The 19,428-nt window shown below is 34.5% G+C and overlaps 1 protein-coding gene across 12 annotated transcripts in view; it reads left to right on the top strand.

Moving 5' to 3' along the window:
* ADGRL2 (adhesion G protein-coupled receptor L2) overlaps window positions 1-19,428 on the top strand; it is a 199,448-nt gene that overhangs the window by 158,393 nt on the left and 21,627 nt on the right. For 7 of the 12 annotated variants that reach the window (XR_001887282.1, XM_017881673.1, XM_017881669.1 and 4 more), the window contains 8 exons: window positions 493-678; window positions 1,517-1,555; window positions 4,421-4,604; window positions 15,193-15,318; window positions 15,541-15,746; window positions 16,816-16,989; window positions 17,968-18,177; window positions 19,106-19,326. Coding sequence is in view for 11 of the 12 variants with exons in the window: in XM_017881673.1 (XP_017737162.1) it covers window positions 493-678; window positions 1,517-1,555; window positions 4,421-4,604; window positions 15,193-15,318; window positions 15,541-15,746; window positions 16,816-16,989; window positions 17,968-18,177; window positions 19,106-19,326 (1,346 nt within the window). In the remaining variant the exon portion in view is untranslated. The remainder of the gene's footprint in view (window positions 1-492; window positions 679-1,516; window positions 1,556-4,420; window positions 4,605-15,192; window positions 15,319-15,540; window positions 15,747-16,815; window positions 16,990-17,967; window positions 18,178-19,105; window positions 19,327-19,428) is intronic. The other 5 variants (XM_017881675.1, XM_017881672.1, XM_017881674.1 and 2 more) reach the window with 1 other exon arrangement.

The raw sequence follows: 19,428 nt of genomic DNA, 5'->3' as shown, positions 1-19,428 counted from the left end.
ATGTTTATATCACACATGATTATGGTAGAATGAGTAAACTACTTTAAAAGGCATTAGTAACTTTAATATTACAGTGTAATGCAATGCCATTTTATTTTCTCCTCCGTCTACCTTTATGACGAATAAACATCAGATAATAACCCTCAGTATAATGCTGATTACATACTGATTTAAATTCTGTATCATTGGAATAAATAAGACTTTAAAATAACAATTTTAAATGGTTGCACTGAAATGAGAGAGATGGCTGAAATTTTTGAGAAAAGATTTTTTTTTCTTTTTTTTAAATGCCTGGTTTAGAATCGTGTGTGTGTGTGTTGATGATCTAAGAACCTTAAAACTTCTAAGATGAAGAGAAAGTTATCGGTTTTAATTAGTTGGAGAATTTAACATTTGCAGATTTTTTTCACCACAATGAAGATACTCAAGGAGAACCAGAAGCCGTAAACAGAACAGAAAATTTAAATGAGGTAATACAAATTGTCATTTCAGATCAGAAGTGGAGAAAATGCTGCTAGTCTTGCCAATGAACTGGCAAAACATACCAAAGGGCCAGTGTTTGCTGGGGATGTAAGTTCTTCAGTGAGATTGATGGAGCAGTTGGTGGATATCCTTGATGCGCAGCTGCAGGAACTGAAACCTAGTGAAAAAGATTCAGCGGGACGGAGTTATAACAAGGTAGGGAGAACTCTTCTGTTATATTGAATTAGACACTTGGTATGGCAGCTCTTGTCTTAACAGCAGTTGAGAGCCAAATCTTTGGTCCCGGGACATATATTTAGAGGCAAAATTTCTAATTTGGTTCATTTTTCCAAGGAAGAGTTACAGTTGAGAAAAGAGCAATGTGCCCTGCGCTCCCAAAAAAGTGTAAATGATGTTAATTACCTGATAGAGATCTTAGTTGGTGCCAAACTTTATCCATCTGATTGTGGTCAGTACTATCAGTTTATAATGCATTGTCTGCACCTGGAGAGATTACATGTTATACAGTCGATATACTTTGTATGTTAATACATGGAACTCTTACAGTTGCAGCAAAAATTGTGACACACGTAGAAATATTAGCCACTGAAATATTTCTTTCAATGGCACCTTTTGGAAGAAGGACAAGTTGCCGTCTCCAGGAATATATTGTTATCAGTGCCATTAATTTTTCCTGTTATGACAAAAGTTGGATTGCTACTTTTCATCACACAATAAGTGTTTATATTAGGTTCATAGGAACCCAAAATCTGTGCCTAATGTGGTTCTACCTGGTTAAATTTTTTTTTTTTTTTACTGCAGCATATATTTTGTCTCTTTTTGTCAACATATTTTAGATTAGTATACCTAATAAAATAGAATAAAAAACTGTAAATAAGCAGTTTTGGTGGTCAGTGCAGACTCAGACTCCAGAGGACTACTGCATATAAACTTCAACCTCTGGAACACCAGCTTAATTTTTGAGGATTTCTTCTTTCCTCATTTTCAGCAGATAAAAATCTAACCTCTGATTTTCTTTTCTTTTACTTAAAAGCTCCAAAAACGAGAGAAGACATGCAGGGCTTACCTTAAGGTATCTCTCCTGTGCTGTCACCCTGCTTTCTCCCTTCTTCAGCTACCTGCCACGCTTTATCATCTTGCTGCATGATCCAATGTATTTCAGTCTTTGATAATTATATAATGTGCCCCATATCAGCTGTACAAATGTTGGCTTTTCACAGGTATATTACTCTCAGAATAAGCGAATAATTTACTTTTAATGATTTCTGCTGTTTTTCCATTCATCCAAAAGTACACGAATTTTAATGAAATATCCTCTTAATTGGAAAGTAATTATGTAGTCTCTTTGGTTCCGGTTGTCATCTCTGTGGATTAAAAAACAACTTGAGTAAAACAGCTATGATATATTCTCGGCAGTTTATCATATCAAAGACTGTATAGTCATAATGTATGTGCATGAAAAAGTCACTGCTTTCTTATCTTTGTGGTATACTCTTAAATAAAATAGGCTTTATTCTGAAATTTTTAAGAGTCAGTTCTAGAATCAGGTCGATATGGGGATGAGTTACTAAAAATGAAATATAAATAATTTGACTGTGATATCTGTATATGTTACATACTGTTTTTTATCAAGCTAATAGGAACAGAAAGGCACTGTTGAGCTCAGAATCCCTGTCCACTCCAGCCGGGTTTTCTCCCTGGTATATCCGAGTAATAGGAAACATGCTGAGGCTAACAGTGGAACTATGCCGTAGTGGTTCTGTGTGATAGATCAAAATAATAATACCAACTTGCATTTTGTTTTGTTCTGTGAATTTTAGAAGTTCCTTTTGGGGAAATAGTTATTTTCTAACCTTACTCTTCAGGGGACCATAACAGTGGTAAATCAAACCTTGAAGAATGAATCCATATATTTTGACAGTAATAACAAAATAACTCTTGTAGTTTCTTAGACTAGAGATTATTTAAAAGCCATGACTTCACTAATTTTGGTTGACAAGGTCTAGAAAAAAATGACGTCTCACTAGTTAGTATTAGACATTGTTGAACCTGAGAACTTTACAAGAAAAGGTAGTAGGAAAGTCTATTTTTTGGTAATACTGGTCTGAAAGTCCCCTTTTAGCCTGTTTAATAGGGGCAGAGAAATAACTGCTGAAATCTGTAGAATTTTTTAAACTTCAGTGTTCAGTTCACCTTTAAGGTATTAGTGTATGAAATGTAATAATTGGTATGTTGCCCAGGACATACATCTCAGTTGGAAAAGAATAGCTTTTTTTTTTTTTCCTTTGGCAGAAAGAGACTACTTCAGGAATATGATTAGGCTAATGATCATTTTGATCCCACTAGACAAGTACAAATAGTAATAAATAAGGAGTGTTTCAAATTAATAAAAGCATGCCATTAGCAAGTTATGTGTACATGGAGTAAATTTCAGCATGACCTTAATTTCTGACCAGTGTCATTTTCAGTATGTCTCAAGTGAGCTTCTCTGTTCAGATAAGACTAATAAAACTCTTTAAATTACAAATCAGAAGCTGACTTACACTATGCAAATGAAGTGAGTTCCCACTTTGTGACAGAGGATTCATTTGTGACTTAGATTAGAGAGAGGCTCCAGTCTGTATTTCTTGGTGACTAATGAATCTGGCCTCCGCAGACCAATTTCTGTTACACTCTAGTTAATGGCTGCAGCAGTATCAGTGTGAGTATTTTGACTATTCTATCTCCCATTAGAGGGAGAAAAAAAGCCTTTAACGCCACTTGGAAGTATCTTCCACCTGCCAGGAAGGTCGTGGTGGCTCACAAGGCAGACAGAACGAGGATATTAAGATGGATTAAGCTAATTAATCTTACTCTGACAGTAGCTTCAAACAGCTTTCCCCCCATTCATATAGTACCTCACGCTAGCAATTTTTATTGTTTTTTCTTTTTGTACAATGTGTGTTCTTTTTCTTCAGTGATTACCAGTATATCAGAACTATGTGTTTATGGGCATAATGACACATTATGACTGGGTGAATGGAGTAGAGTAAATAAACTTAGTGATTTCACTTTTCCAAAGCATAGTGCGTAGCTACAGAGTGTTTTAGTATAAGATCCTGCCTGCAGTTGATTAACTGAGTTATATTTTATTTAATGTTATTTTGTGTAGCAATAAATTAAACCTACGTATGTGAATATTTACAACTTGGGTGTTTATGAAGACTTGATTCCACTTTCCTGTTTTCTTTAACTTATCAGTAGAGGCTTTAATTTTGATTCCTTTCTTTATCCCTTTAAAAGCAGATCATTGTTGATGAACTAAAGTATATGCTCAAGTGTTTTTTAGCTGGACAGAGAATTGGAAGAGTGAAAATGTTCACAGATAATTGATGAACTTTAATGCTATCTTTTTGTTTTGTTTTGTTTTTTTCAAATGATTGTAAGTAGACAGTGTCTATAAGGAATAATTTTGGTTACTATTTTAGTTGAGATTCCAAAAAATAATATAGTTTAATTTTCAAGCATACATATTAATTTACTCCAAAGACATTAGTATTTTTGGTTTAGAATATTCAAATCTTGAGATTATAAATAGGATGACTTTAGTAGTTTTGACTCTACCTGTAAGAGTAATGTCTCCGATTAAGAGCTGACACAGGTGGTTGTCAACTGTCAACAATTGAGGTGTGATTAAGTAAATAGAAACAATCCACCTTTCTACACTTACTCTTTGTAATCAAATAGCAGTCTGTTAATCTTCAGTCAGTCCTGTTTTAAAATGGTCCAGGTATATTTTAAAATGGACCAGATATATGTTGTCTAGGTGTTCTTCCATCTTGAAGTAAGAGGAAATCATCATGACAGATAAATATTACGATTGTCACTCGTCAGCAACTGAAAATCACTTTGGTTCTAAAAGCAGTCAAAACTAATGATAGTTTTCTAATGGATACAGGCAATTGTTGACACAGTGGACAACCTTCTGAGACCTGAAGCTTTGGAATCATGGAAACATATGAATTCTTCTGAACAAGCACATACTGCAACAATGTTACTCGATACACTGGAAGAAGGAGCTTTTGTCCTAGCTGACAATCTTTTAGAACCAACAAGGGTCTCAATGCCTACAGAAAATATTGGTAAGTGAATCTACTGTCAAGTTTAATTTTGATTTGGAATATTCATATCTAAGAGGATGATGTTTCCATTCCGAATCTATTATTTCCCAGTGCCGTACTTCTTTTTTGTCAAATTATTTTTGTCTGTTAGCAAGAGAAATTATTGTTCACACTTGCTAAAATTAATGAAAAAGCCAAACTCTATCCTGTGTTTTACAAGTTGGTTTTGTGTGTGTGTGTTTCCAATTGAAAATCATTAACGAAAAGTATTAGAGTGCTTAAATACTAGAATGTAGATTTTAAAGTAATGAAAGTGCTTGCTATGAAACTGTGGCAAATGCTTTACCATTTTATATAGTATGTTCCCAGTGAATTTAAATTATTTTATGGAATGCCTGCTGTCAGTCAGATATTTTAGCACACAGAACTTGAGTCAGATGTTTATATTAAACATAACTGCCTTCAGGTGAAAATGTGGTCAGTGAACTACATCTCCCACAATGCAGAACATCCATGCTTCATAGATTGCAGAATAGCTACAGATAGTGTAGCATAATTAGAATTCAAATGCTAGCACTGAGAGGTAGGGATTCACTTGTGAGAAATATTTGAAAGAAATAGAGTAAAATTTTATTAATTTAGGTTTGAACAATTTAGAATTGTTAATTATTTAGTGAGGTTGAATTCAGGTGAAGTTAACAGTATACCTTAGTTAGTGAAGTAAAAAGCTTCCCAAGCATAAATGTAGAAGAACTCAAAAGGGACACAGACTACATTTCTACCAGAAGCAGTGCTAACTTCATTAGGGCAGCAGATATTGAATGAAGACTTACTATCCGGGATGCCATGTCTTTAATGCCTAATTATGCCTTATTGTGCCTGCCTAAGTCATGGGACTTTATATAAAAAATGCAGATCAAAGGGGTATATAGAAGAAATGGACATAAATCAAATTGGCACCTATATTTGAATTCAAAACCTTAAATTTATTTTATGTAAGTGAATTTTTAAAAGGAAATGAAATATTTTAAAACTAATTTGTGCTTATTTACTTTGAGGTTTGGGAATGAAAAATCAGTAATTACTGAAGTGGCATATTATGACCTCAATTTGTTTTCTAAATATTCTGAAAATTACTTAAAAAAAAAAACAAAAACAAAAAAAACACTAAAATTCCCTTGTTATACCTCTTCAATTGTGCAAGAAAATTTGATGGGCCAGGTTCACATCTATGCTCCCATCAGCATTACATACATAGAACATACTGTAGTTATAGATCCAAGATATTTTTATTCCACTTTGAGATATATTCTGAACAATTAAATGTCCAGGAATACATTTTTTCTAGTACCTATGGTTTTCAGAGTTCTAAACCATTATTTTTCACTGGGCACAGTGGCTCATGCCTATAATCCCAGCACTTTGGGAGGCCGAGGCAGGCACATTGCTTGACTCAGGAGTTCGAGGCCAGCCTGGGCAACATGGTGAAATCCCATCTTTACAAAAAATACACCAAGAAAAAAAAAATAGCCGAGCATGGTGGCACATGCCTGTAGTCCCAGCTGCTTGGGAGGCTGAGGTGGGAGGATCACCTGAATCCAGGGAGGGAGAGGTTGCAGTGAGCTGAGATCATGCCACTGCACTCCACCCTGAATGATGGAGTGAGACCCCAACTCAAAAAATAAATAAAAGTTAATTAAATGAAACTAAAGGATTATTTTTCATATTGATCTTTTTTCATTTTTAATTAAAAAACACTTTGGATTGGGAGGCCGAGGCGGGCGATCACCTGAGGTCAGGAGTTGGAGACCAGCCTCAACATGGAGAAACCCCGTCTCTACTGAAAACACAAAATTAGCCGGGTGTGGTGGTGCATGCCTGTAATCCCAGCTACTCGGGAGGCTGAGGCAGGAGAATTGCTTGAAGCTGGGAGGCGGAGGTTGCGGTGAGTCGAGGTTATGCTATTGCACTCCTCCAGCCTGGGCAACAAGAGTGAAACTCTGTCTCAAAAAGAAACAAAAACAAACAAACAAACAAAAACACTATGGAGAGATTGGCATTTCTAAAATAATGCCTGGTATTAACTAGTCTAAATGCTGATTATCCAACAATTACCAATATGAAAGTCATTTTACGGCCAGGCACGGTAGCTCATGCCTGCAATCCCAGCACTTTGGGAGGCCGAGGCGGGCAGATCGCCTGAGGTCAGGAGTTCAAGACTAGCCTGGCCAACATGGTGAAATCTCGTCTCTACTAAAAATACAAAAAATCTGGGAGGCCGAGGCAGGTGGATCACCTGAAGTCAGGTGATCCTGACTGCCAGGAGTTCCCAGCCTGCCCAACATAGCGAAAGCCTGTCTCTGCTAAATGTACAAAGAGTTAGCCGGGCGTGGTGGGGGGTTCCTGTAATCCCAGCTACTCGGGAGGCTGAGGCAGAAGAATCCCTTGAACCTGGGAGGCAGAGCTGAGCTGTGATCACGCCATTACACTCCAGCCTGGGCGACAAGAGGAAGACTTGGTCTCAAAAAAAAAGTCATTTTACATATTCTAATAATAATTGTGTCTTTTTTATTTCCAAAGTATAAACAGTTTTTTTTGGGGGGGAAAGGGCCCTGATTTACTATGAGGAAAACATTCACCTTTTTCCTAGGACTTGTTCTATTTTCAGACATGAGGACTAAAATAGCCTATTATTTCTCTATGTTCCCAGTCCCCTGAGGACATGGCTATAATGTCTTAGGTTATTAAAACTATTTGATTTTCCTCCTTAGTGATTTCTTCTTAAATTCTTGGTTTAACTTCATAACATGATTTACCCTTATAATACATGACTCCATAAAATGATATAATTTTATCTATTATAATGACATCTTTTGTGACATTTAAAACTTGGAAGTATAATTTAAAATATGCAATAAGAGCACCTGTTTTAAGTGTATAGTTTGATGGAGTATGGCAATTGTACACCCTTATAATCGTCAGCATGGTGATATTTCTGTGTCCTCAGATGGACCCTGCATAATCCTTTGCAGTCATTCTCCTCTGGCCCTAAGCCATAAACACATCAGAAATCACTGATGTGCTTTCTATCCATGTAGATAAGTTTTGCTTTTTCTAGGTCTTCAGTTAAATGGAATCATACGGTGTGTAGTATTCCTTCTGATCTTATTGCTTTTATGCAGAGGAATATTTTTGAGATTTATCCATATACATGGGAATGTCCATAGTTTAATCCTTTTTATTGCTGAGTATTATCCATCGTGAGGACATACCACAATTTGTGTATCTACCCACTTGTTAGACATTTGGATTTTTTTCCACTTCTTGGCTGCCATTTTTCCAAGTGGTTGTACCATATTAAACTTGAACTGCAACATATGAGAGTTCCAGTTGCTCCACATCCTCACCAATATTTAGGATTGGCAGTCATTTTATTTTTAGTGGTTCATGGAGGCATCTCATTGTGGATTTATATTGCATTTCTGTGATTGCTATGTAACATTTTGCTGATAACTTCTTTTCATGTGTTTATTGTCCATTCAAATATCTTTTTATGAAGTGTTTGTTCATATCTTTTGCCCATTTTCAATTGGGTTGTTTGTCTCATTAAATAAGTTATGAAGATTTTTTGTATATTCTTCTTATAAGTATTTTTGTCAGATACATGCGTTCTGGATATTTTCCCTCCAGTATGTGACTTTATTTTCTTTGTATCTTGGGAAGAGCAGAAGTTTTAATTTTAATTTTAAAAATTCCCCCTACTGAGCTTTAGCAGCATCTGGCTAATCCTGTTCTACTTACTCCTCTCACTCTTGTAATATTTTATTTTATTTTTTTTTGTTTTTTGTTTTTTTTTTTTTTGAGACGGAGTCTCGCTCTGTCGCCCAGGCTGGAGTACAGTGGCCGGATCTCAGCTCACTGCAAGCTCTGCCTCCCGGGTTTACGCCATTCTCCTGCCTCAGCCTCCCGAGTAGCTGGGACTACAGGCGCCCGCCACCTCGCCCGGCTAGTTTTTTGTATTTTTTAGTAGAGACGGGGTTTCACCGTGTTAGCCAGGATGGTCTCGATCTCCTGACCTCGTGATCCGCCCGTCTCGGCCTCCCAAAGTGCTGGGATTACAGGCTTGAGCCACCGCGCCCGGCCACTCTTGTAATATTTTAAAGCAAATTGTAAAATCCTATCATGATTACTATAAGAAACCTTATATGGATATATCCAATACTCTTTAGAAAACCGCAATATCATTATCACACTTTAAAAAATTAACAAAATCATTTCAAAAGATAACAAAAGTGTGTTCACATTTTCATAAATTTATTAATACTTGGTTGAAATCAGGATACAAGTCCAAGTAGTAAATCTGATAGATATATCAGTTGAGTATTTTTTTTTTTTTTTTTTTTGAGAAAGAGTTCCCCTTGTTGCCCAGACTGGAGTGCAATGGTGCGATCTTGGCTCATTGCAGCCTCTGCCTCCTGGGTTCAAGTGATTCTCCTGCCTAAGCTTCCCGAGTAACTGGGATTGCATGTGCTCACTACCATGCCTGGCTAATTTTGTATTTTTAGTTGAGACGGGATTTCACCATGTTGGTCAGGCTGGTCTTACACTCCTGACCTCAGATGATCCACCCACCTCGGCTTCCCAAAGTGCTGGGATTACAGGCATGATCCACCACGCCTGGCCAAGTATCTTTTCATTAAAAGTTATTTTTCCTTGCATGGTAAGAAAAATATTTTTTAAACATTTTTTGTTTTTCTTGAGGAAGTCAGGTGGGTGATTTTTCTTGTAGACTTTGTTACATTCTTGGTTTGTCTTATTTCATCCGCAGTGCATCATTTAACTCTGCCTGTTATGCTGATGGTTAGATTCAGAGGCATGATCATGCTAGGTTTAACTTTTTGTTTTTTTAATTTAACAAGAACTTTCTATTGCATCATATCAACAAGCACATAATCTTTGGTTTTATTTCCTTGTGATTTTCAGATTGGTTCCATGGTTTAGATGTTATCAGCCTGATCCATCCATTGTAAAATTCTCTTTTATTTATTGTCTTTTTTTTTTCTTTTTTCTTTTTTTGAGCCAGAATCTTCCTCTTTTGCCCAGGCTGGAGTGCAGTGGCATGATCTCAGCTCACCGCAACCTCCGCCTCCCAGGTTCAAGTGATTCTCCTACCTCGGCCTCCCGAGTAGCTGGGATTACAGGTGCCTGCCGTGATGCCCTGCTAATTTTTGTATTTTTAGTACAGACAGGGTTTCACCATGATGGCCAGGCTGGTCTTGAATTCCTGATCAGGTGATCCACCTACCTCAGCCTCCCAAAGTGCTGGGATTAAAGGTGTGAGCCACCGCCCCGGCCTCATTTATTGTTTTAATGAGCTGAGTGGCCAGCATGATTTTTATCATCACTTTAGACTTAGTTAGATTGTGGTAACAAAAACCCCAAAGTCACAGCTGCTTACAACAACAAAGGTTTACTACTCCTTTGTGCTGCATAATTATTGAGACTGGGCTTCAGCTCTGCTTCCTGTCATCTTCGGTTCTGCTCCGTGTTGTTTTTCTTCTGGGACCCAGGCCGATAGAGCAGCTCCTGCCCATAAAGGTGCAAGTCTCCTGGTAGAGGTCATAGTTCTTCCTCTTTCCTCTCATTACAGCCACTACTTGCTGAGGAATTTGCAAAATAGTAAGATAAATATATTAAAATTCTGTCTACAGTATTGGCTGAGTGAAACTTTGGCTCTCCAATGAACCAAGTGTATTCATGTTCAGAAAATCTATTGAATAAGGCATATATTATTTCAAGCATACAGAAAGTACAGAGGATAGCATAACATCCGTGTACCAGTTACTCAGCTGAGCCACATATTGGTATTTTACCATATTTGCTTCAGATTTTTTTGGAAAAAGAAAATCATAGATAATGTGGAAGTTCCCAGGATTGCCTCCTTCCTGATCATACCATGAAGGAGGTAGCTGTCATCTTTATTATTTAGCATGAATAAGCTTAAGAAAATTTGCTTTGTAGGTATGTACATTGAATACTTTTCAGGTTTTTAACATTAATTTCAAACTATAAATGTAATTGTATAATTTTCTTTTTTTTTTGAGACTTGAGTTTTGCTCTTGTCATCCAGGCTGGAGTGCAATGGCACAATCTCGGCTCACTGCAACCTCTGCCTCCTGGGTTCAAGAGATTCACCTGCCTCAGCCTCCTGAATAGCTGAGACTACAGGCATGAATCACTATGCCTGGCTAATTTTTTTTGTATTTTTAGTAGAGCTGGGGTTTCACCATTTTGGCCAGGCCAGTCTCGAACTCCTGACCTCAGGTGATCCTCCTGCCTCAGTCTCCCAGAGTACTGGGATTACAGGCGTGAGCCACTGCGCATGACCATAATTGTATAATTTTCCCTTAGCATTCTATTTTTTATATTTGTATATGGTGACATGTGTATCTGTAGTTCATTTGATCTGTTTCTAAGAATGTACCAGAATTAACTGCTAATAGACATTTTAGTGGCTTCTGCTTTTTTCCTGACAGAAGGAAAACTGTAATGAAAGTTTCTGTATGCCTTCTTGCTCCAATGTGTGCCTTTCTAGACATACATGCGCACATACATGTGTGCGCGTACACACAGACAGACACACACCCTAGAAATAGAATTTTTGAGCGGTAGAGCATACCCACCTTCAGCTTTACTAAATACTGCCAAATTGCTCTCTGCCTTCTTTTACCGATTTACTTCGTCACCGGTAATACCATTACTAGTTTTGCAAACACTTTATTATTGACCTAACTTTTGCCAATCTAATGAGTTTGAATTGGTTATGTTATTGTTCTAATTTACAGTTTCCTTGATTGCTTCATGTTGATTTTTTTTAACAGATTTATTACCTATTTTAGTTTTCTCTCCTATGAATTTGTTATTTACAACTTCCTCCTTTTTGATTTTTTCTTTATATTTCTGTGTATGCTGGACACTAATCTTGTAAAGAGTCTATAGTTTACAGATATTTATTTTGTCTGGGCTTTCTCTTTTTATCTTTTTAAAGGAATCTGTTGTTTCACATAATGAGTCAGATTTATCAGTCTGTTCTTTTAGTGTTGGTACTCTTGGTATCTTGTTTAAGAAATATTTTCCTTTTGGCTTTCTACTTAGGAAAATATTCTCTACATTAAGTTTATAAGGATCTTATACTTCCCTTGTAAATGATAAACCTCTGCTTTTTACAGTTATGTCTCTAATCTACCTGAAATTTATTTTTAATTACGATATTATATGAGACAGGCAGCTAATTTGATTTTTCCCCATATGAATAACCAGTTCCTTGTATACGTTTAGTGAGTAATCCATTTCTCTCCCTAATGATTTTTAATGATGTCTTACATGTTAGCAGTGTCTATTACTTGCTGCTTTGGTTTTTTCAGTAATATTAATATCTGTTGAGTCTTTCAACCTTGCTCCTTGAGGAACTGCTTTGGCTGCTTTTGGCATGTTTCTTCTATATGAATTTTAAATCAGTGGATCAAGTTCCAGACACAAAATCTTGTTGGAATTTTGATTAAAATTGGACTGAGTTTGTAGATTGATTTTGAAAGAGGTGCCAGATTGAACTGCTGCATTCTCCCAAATAAGACCATTATGTAATTCCTCATTTTTTCTTAGGTCTTCTTATAAAGTTATATATTTTCTTATTTTAGTGTCTTGCACTTTTAAAATCAGATTTGTTCCTAGATAACTTATACTTCTTGTTTTATTATAAATAAGATCACTTTTAAATTACATATTCTAATTGTTTGTTGTTTGGTGTATAGAAACACAATTGATTTTGCTCATAGCAGCTTTGCTAAATTCTTAGTACTTCTGGTAGTTTATCATTAGAGTCCCTCATGATTACTAGGTAGTTAATTGTGTTTACTGTAAATGTTACTTGTTTTTTCCTTTATACCTTTTATTTGCTTTTCTTGAATTACTGCATTAGGCTAGGTCCTCTAGTATAATGCTCAATAAAACCTGTGATAGAGATCATTTTGACTCTAAAAGCAATGCTTCCAGAGTTTTTCAATATTGTTTGCTATATACATTTTGGATACATAAAGGTGTAGCCTTTATCTGATAAGAAAACTTCTGTCTGGACAAGGAGTTTTTCTTTAATTCGTCTTTTTTGTGTGTGATTTTTTTTTTTACATTAAGTGGATGTTGAAATTTATTTCTGTGAATACTTTAAAATTTTCTCTATTTGATCAATTATATGAATCCATTTTCTAATGTATTAATTTCTATATGTGTTTTTTAACTTAATTTAGTAATAAATGTAATTTGTTCAGGATATTATAAAGTGTGTGTATATTTTATTAAAGATTTTTTGCATCATTTTAATGACTGAAAGTATCCTATAATTTTTTGTGAAATGAGTTAGGGATACATCTTTTTCTATTTTCTGAAACAGAAAATAGAAATCTTATTTAAAATTCAGTATATATTTATCAGTTGAGTTTTTGAATGGTAATAAACTATTATGGTTTTTAATTTCTTTTAGTCAGTTTTATTTTTCTACAAAAATTTCTATTGTCTTTTAAAAATTTATTGATATAAATTTATCTATTTGTTGGTATAAAGTTCATTATTGCATTTTCTTATGGAAGTAAATAGCTTGAAATATCTACTAAGAGCTGTAGTAATGATCTTACTATTAACAATTTAAAGCTTTTTCTTTACTATGAACATTATTTTTTAAATTCTAATAAGTAAATTTCTGTTTAATGAAATTAAAGTTGGATAAGTAAATATTTGTTTAATGAAATTAACACTTTGTACATGTATATCTATATTTGGGATGATTCATGAAAACTCAGGATTTTCTTCTTTCATCTTGTCTTGTTTTAAGATATGATAGCCTCTTTCAGTGTGAGGAAGAATCAGTTACTTTCATCAAACTTCTTCCCCCTTTCCTCCCTGCCCCAACACAGAGACTGATTTGAGAACAGTTTATCCATCTACCCACCTGCTTAATCTTTCCAAACATATATCAGTAAAATAAGTGTATCAACCAGTTTCTGCAGCTGATAGAATTTTAGCAGTTACATGATGCTCGTTATAAATTTGTATTTCAGGGTTTGACATGTGGTTTAATTGCTTATAAAAATTTATGAATGTTATATTATTATATTTACAACCTAAATATAGATGTATTTTACAAAACAAAGTTGCAGAAGACAAAAAAATTAGTATCCAAGAATTACTGTACAATGGTATGAAATGATTTTTGTAAAAAGAAAAAGGGGATTGTAGGTGAATAGCTGATAGGCGATACAGACATTAGAGACATTAAAGAGGGTGACATTCAGAAAAAAAATATGGACTGTATTTTTTGAACATCTTTGTAGAATACATAGTTTTAAAATTTAAATATCAGAAATCAATGAATTTTCCATATAATTCCTTAGATTTCATCAATAAAATATTAATATTGTAATTATTAATATAAGATAGTTAACTCCTATAAAAGCAATATACTTTTCCATTCCTTTTAAAATCCAAATAAATGTTGATATAAAATAATGACAATCTGTATTGGGATTCCCAGTAGACAGTAAGCATTTGTATTGTTAGTGGTTACTATTAATTATATTTTTGAAATGAAGTTAGCATTGGCATCTTGGTCAGGTAGATGGTCTCAGTGTTTTGTATTGACTTGTTTTCCTTAAGTGTTTTTCAATTTCGATACTTGGTTTGAATATTTGAAATTTGGTTTAGACTGCAGTGGTTATCACACTCTTGCTGTAAAGGTCCAGATAGTATATATTTTATGCTTTGCAAGCCATGGTGGTCTCTTTTGCAGATATTTAACTGGTATTGTAGCACTAAGGAAGCCATAGGCAATACACGAATGAATAAACATGATTGCGTTCCAATAAAACTTTATTTACAAAAACAAATGGCATGACTGGCTTGGCCTGCAGGTTCTATTTTGCCCAATTTGAATATGTAAAGATTGAATAGTGAGAATTAATGGGAAATTTTAACATAATGGCATTTTCATAATAAATATATTCTTCTGGGCTATTTTTAGAAATTAGAAAAAAAATGTATTACTGCAAACTTGACCTGTGTAATTTTTCATATTAAAGTAGATCATAGATAGAAATAGATGTATAGATGCCATAGAGGCATTCAAATTTGTACTTATTAGTTTTACCACTGCCAAAAAATGGTCATTGAAAAGTTACTTAATATAAAGAGCCAAAAAATATCAATTTGAAATATTTTTGCTTAGCTTCATGATTTAAATACAAAACCTTGAAAGTTACATACTATTAATTCATACACTGTTCATACTTACAGGCTAACAGATTGGTATTAGTTCATGACAAAAGAGATAAAAATACGAAGAAGGTATTAGAATGACAATACAAATTTTTTTTTGAGAAGTGAATGTTTAAGACTTAAGAGTAATTTGGTTTTTTGTTCACGATTTTTGTTGAAACCTAACAGTAAAATTTTGTAAGTAGACAAAAAGAAAACAGTAGTTTCCATACAGTTATCATTTGCCACCTTAGTTAAATCTAAAGAATCATCCCCACCCCCTTCCTTTATCTTTTGCCTCATCCAGTCCTGGAAGTTGCCGTACTCAGTACAGAAGGACAGATCCAAGACTTTAAATTTCCCCTGGGCATCAAAGGAGCAGGCAGCTCAATCCAGCTCTCTGCAAATACCGTCAAACAGAACAGCAGGAATGGTAAGATGGAAGTCTTTTAAAAATTGACAGTTTCTGTTGTTGTTCAAAAACCTATTAATTCTAAAATGCATTTGACTCCTTATATAACCAAAAAACGACTGACCATTTTAAAATCAGATTTAAAACAATGCCTTAGGACTTTATCATTTCATTCCTATTTTATCTTAATTTATTATCAAGCATGTTTTTTGTACATCATGTGACTATTTTTAACCTTCCTAGGGCTTGCAAAGTTGGTGTTCATCATTTACCGGAGTCTGGGACAGTTCCTTAGTACAGAAAATGCAACCATTAAACTAGGTGCTGACTTTCTTGGTCGTAATAGCACCATTGCAGTGAATTCTCACGTCATTTCAGTTTCCATCAATAAAGAGTCCAGCCGAGTATACCTGACTGATCCTGTGCTTTTTACCCTGCCACACATTGATGTAAGTTAATGTATGCTAATGAAGTAATGGAAGATTATAAAAGCAGAAAGAAAGGAAAGCAAAACTGAGGTGCTGGGGATGGGGAGAGAACTGGGGAGATGGGAGGGAGGAAAGACAAGACCTTTCCATTTGAATTTTAAATGTTGGACTGGGTCAGAGACACAAGTTTATTTAAGGCTGTGAACATAAATGAGCTTGGTTCAGTGATTATTAGAACTTAAGTGTATTCTTAATGAAAGCTAATTCAGTAATCAACAGGAAAATGTAAATGACTCTAATTTGTTTTCAAATGAAAATTAACCCTTACCTTACTTAGCAGCAGGATAGCTGAGTATTAACTCTTAGGACTCTGCCTTTTCTGTGGCAAAATTTTTTTCATTAGTTTTACTGATCATGTTTGACACAACTGTTTACTAAGTATTGTGTTTTAAAAAAACAGTTGAGGAGATGTGATTCCTCTGCTGTACCTTAGAATGCAAGTTGATACTTAAGTAACTATACTGTATTGGAGGATTGTCTACAGAATGTTTGGCTGTTATGGTAAGTAGAGTGAATAAATGCCCACAGATAAAAAAGTGGATCTCCAAATAGGCAAAGAAAAATAAATTTGTGTGGTTACAGTACTCATACCAGCTTCAGTTGATTGACTCTTAAGAGCTTTTAGGTACTAACAATATGATTTACATTGTTGCTAGTGTATCTCTTAGAACTAACCAAAAATGGGCCCAAAATAGAACATGGATTTTTAAAACATTTGGTCCTTATAGAATTTTCTCAGAACACATTTATGGCTCTAATTTTATCAGAAAGGAAAAAAAAATGATTCTAATATACCATCAATATGTAAAATCGTAAAATAGAAATTGTAATTGTGTAAAATGGGTCTTGGTAATTTAGAGTAAACTTTCGGACTGCCTCGTATAACATAGTCCACAAATTGCTGATGAAAAACTTTATAGTCTGAAACATGCAAAGTTTAATCTAAATTACCTTTTACACATATTAAACAATTGCTGTTGCCATCTTAGAGTATAAAATCCTAATTTTATCTTGTCATTTTATTTCCCAGCCTGACAATTATTTCAATGCAAACTGCTCCTTCTGGAACTACTCAGAGAGAACTATGATGGGATATTGGTCTACCCAGGGCTGCAAGCTGGTTGACACTAATAAAACTCGAACAACGTGTTCATGCAGCCACCTAACCAATTTTGCAATTCTCATGGCCCACAGGGAAATTGCAGTAAGTATTTGCACTTCTAATTAGTAGCAGAGAAAAACCTCAGAGATTCAAAACAGCTTGTATAACAGTCCCGTTCTTTGGGTGCTTATCGTAACTAAAAAGCAAACAAAGTAATGTTGATTTCTAATTGTTTCTACATTGTCCATAAATTTTAAGAAGTCTTGGCACTGTTATCATTACTTCTCAAAATCATATGCTGTAACTTCATAGACTTGTAAGTTTTCCTCCTTGGGGCAGGTGCTTGGTAGAGGCAACAGAAGATTTAAATAATGAGCAGCAATAGGTCATACAAAAGAGACAAAAGGCTCTGGAGTTTAACATGCCCTTCCCATCTTGAATGTTTGAATCTTAATTTTACAACTTTTCCTTTAAGTTTCCTAACTACTTTGCACGTTGTGCAAAGCTGTGTCTTTTGAAAAGTCAAAATGGCTTCTGGAATATGTCTCAGTGTTCTTTCTGTGATGAAGAGAATGACAGCCAGAAGACAGAAATATTTTAGAAGTGTAGCATTTCAGTCTCAGATCTGTTGTGTGTGTCAACTCTCAATATGTAAGCATACAAAACCCCAAGGAGAAAATAAAACTTAAAATTGGCCTATGTGTTAGTTTGGAAAATCATTAAAATGTCAATTATTTTTTAGCATGAATAAGTATTCTTTATTCTGTTATGTAAATAGTCTCCATGTGTTTATGTAGTTAATTCAGCCATACTTTGAAATCATTAGGCTCTTTTATTGTTTTCTAGGTAAAATCTTCCTCTCTCATAGATCACTTTTTTAAGTATAAAAGGCAATAATAATATTGAATGCTATTATATGATTAAAATTTATTTTTGGTATTGAGCCTTTTTTGAACACATATGAATGGTATTTTTCAAAGAGTTCAGTAGTAAAAGATGAACTGTACATGTGAAAGTTGTCTTTCTTCTAGTTGATGTAATGCAGGAATACTAATGTTCCTCATATCTTTTTATTTTCAGTATAAAGATGGAGTTCATGAATTACTTCTTACAGTCATCACCTGGGTGGGAATTGTCATTTCCCTTGTTTGCCTGGCTATCTGCATCTTCACCTTCTGCTTTTTCCGTGGCCTACAGAGCGACCGAAATACTATTCACAAGAACCTTTGTATCAACCTTTTCATTGCTGAATTTATTTTCCTAATAGGCATTGATAAGACAAAATATGCGGTAAGCACCAGTTGAGTTAATTGACCTTAGATCTCTGAAAATTATTTTATTAGGTGTGAGGTAACATATGATACTGATATTAATGTTTGACCTTGTAACTTAATACAATTGATAGGGCAATATTGAAAGACAATTTGTAGTAAATTAAAAGACTGCCCAATTATTAAGTGATATTATGAATTAATTCATTTTGTATATTAAGATACAGTCGAATTTTCTGTGTTTTGTTAAGACACATAATTTTAATAGAAGAATGCTAGGATACAGAAATACAAAGATCCTATTTTAAAAATTCTTATTTTGCTTTACATAGTCATTCTGACCAATGATCCTTTCATTGTATTTAGAGCAATTTATTCATCATCATGAGTTCTTAATATCAGAAAGAGAACTTAATTAGTTAATGCTTCACCCTATATTCATCTGCACTTACATAATTTAAGAATGCTCCAGATATGACAGGAAAATAATCCTAGGTAATTAGAGCTAGGATTTTGTCATTAGAGCAAAATTTTAAAATTCCATTATAGAAAAAAATAGAAATAATATGTTTGCAAACAACACTTCTAAAGACTTGTGAAGCAAATAATCTACAAGTGGAATATTCAGATTTCGTAACAGATAATTCACAAATTATGAAGTTTTCTTATTTGATATTTAATCTCACTAAAAAATGTTATAGTAATATTCTACCTTGAAACCTAGTACACTTGGCGTTATACTCTGTGAACATGATAATCTCCAGATTTGGCAGGGATTTTAGCTTGTTTCCACTTATGAAAAACATGTTTTGAGCAAGCATTAGGTTACTCTGAATAATGTATTTTTGAAATAATAGCGATTTCTCTTAGTGAGTATTTTATAGTTTGGAGTGGGCTATTTTTATTCATGAGTTTTCTTTTGTGTTTTTTGTTCTTTTCCTCTATAGATTGCATGCCCAATATTTGCAGGACTTCTACACTTTTTCTTTTTGGCAGCTTTTGCTTGGATGTGCCTAGAAGGTGTGCAGCTCTATCTAATGTTAGTTGAAGTTTTTGAAAGTGAATATTCAAGGAAAAAATATTACTATGTTGCTGGTTACTTGTTTCCTGCCACAGTGGTTGGAGTTTCAGCTGCTATTGACTATAAGAGCTATGGAACAGAAAAAGCGTAAGTAATTGCAAGCGACCTGAGTGTTTTTCAAGTGAATAATTTTTTAAAGCCTGTTAGCTGTCAGTGAGGGTCCCTGACAGATTAAAATAGCATCTGAAA

This window comes from Rhinopithecus bieti, unplaced genomic scaffold (genome assembly GCF_001698545.2).
Source record: "Rhinopithecus bieti isolate Rb0 unplaced genomic scaffold, ASM169854v2 scaffold_13184, whole genome shotgun sequence".
Taxonomy (NCBI): Eukaryota; Metazoa; Chordata; class Mammalia; order Primates; family Cercopithecidae; genus Rhinopithecus; species Rhinopithecus bieti.
This window is presented reverse-complemented; position numbering and strand designations above follow the sequence as displayed.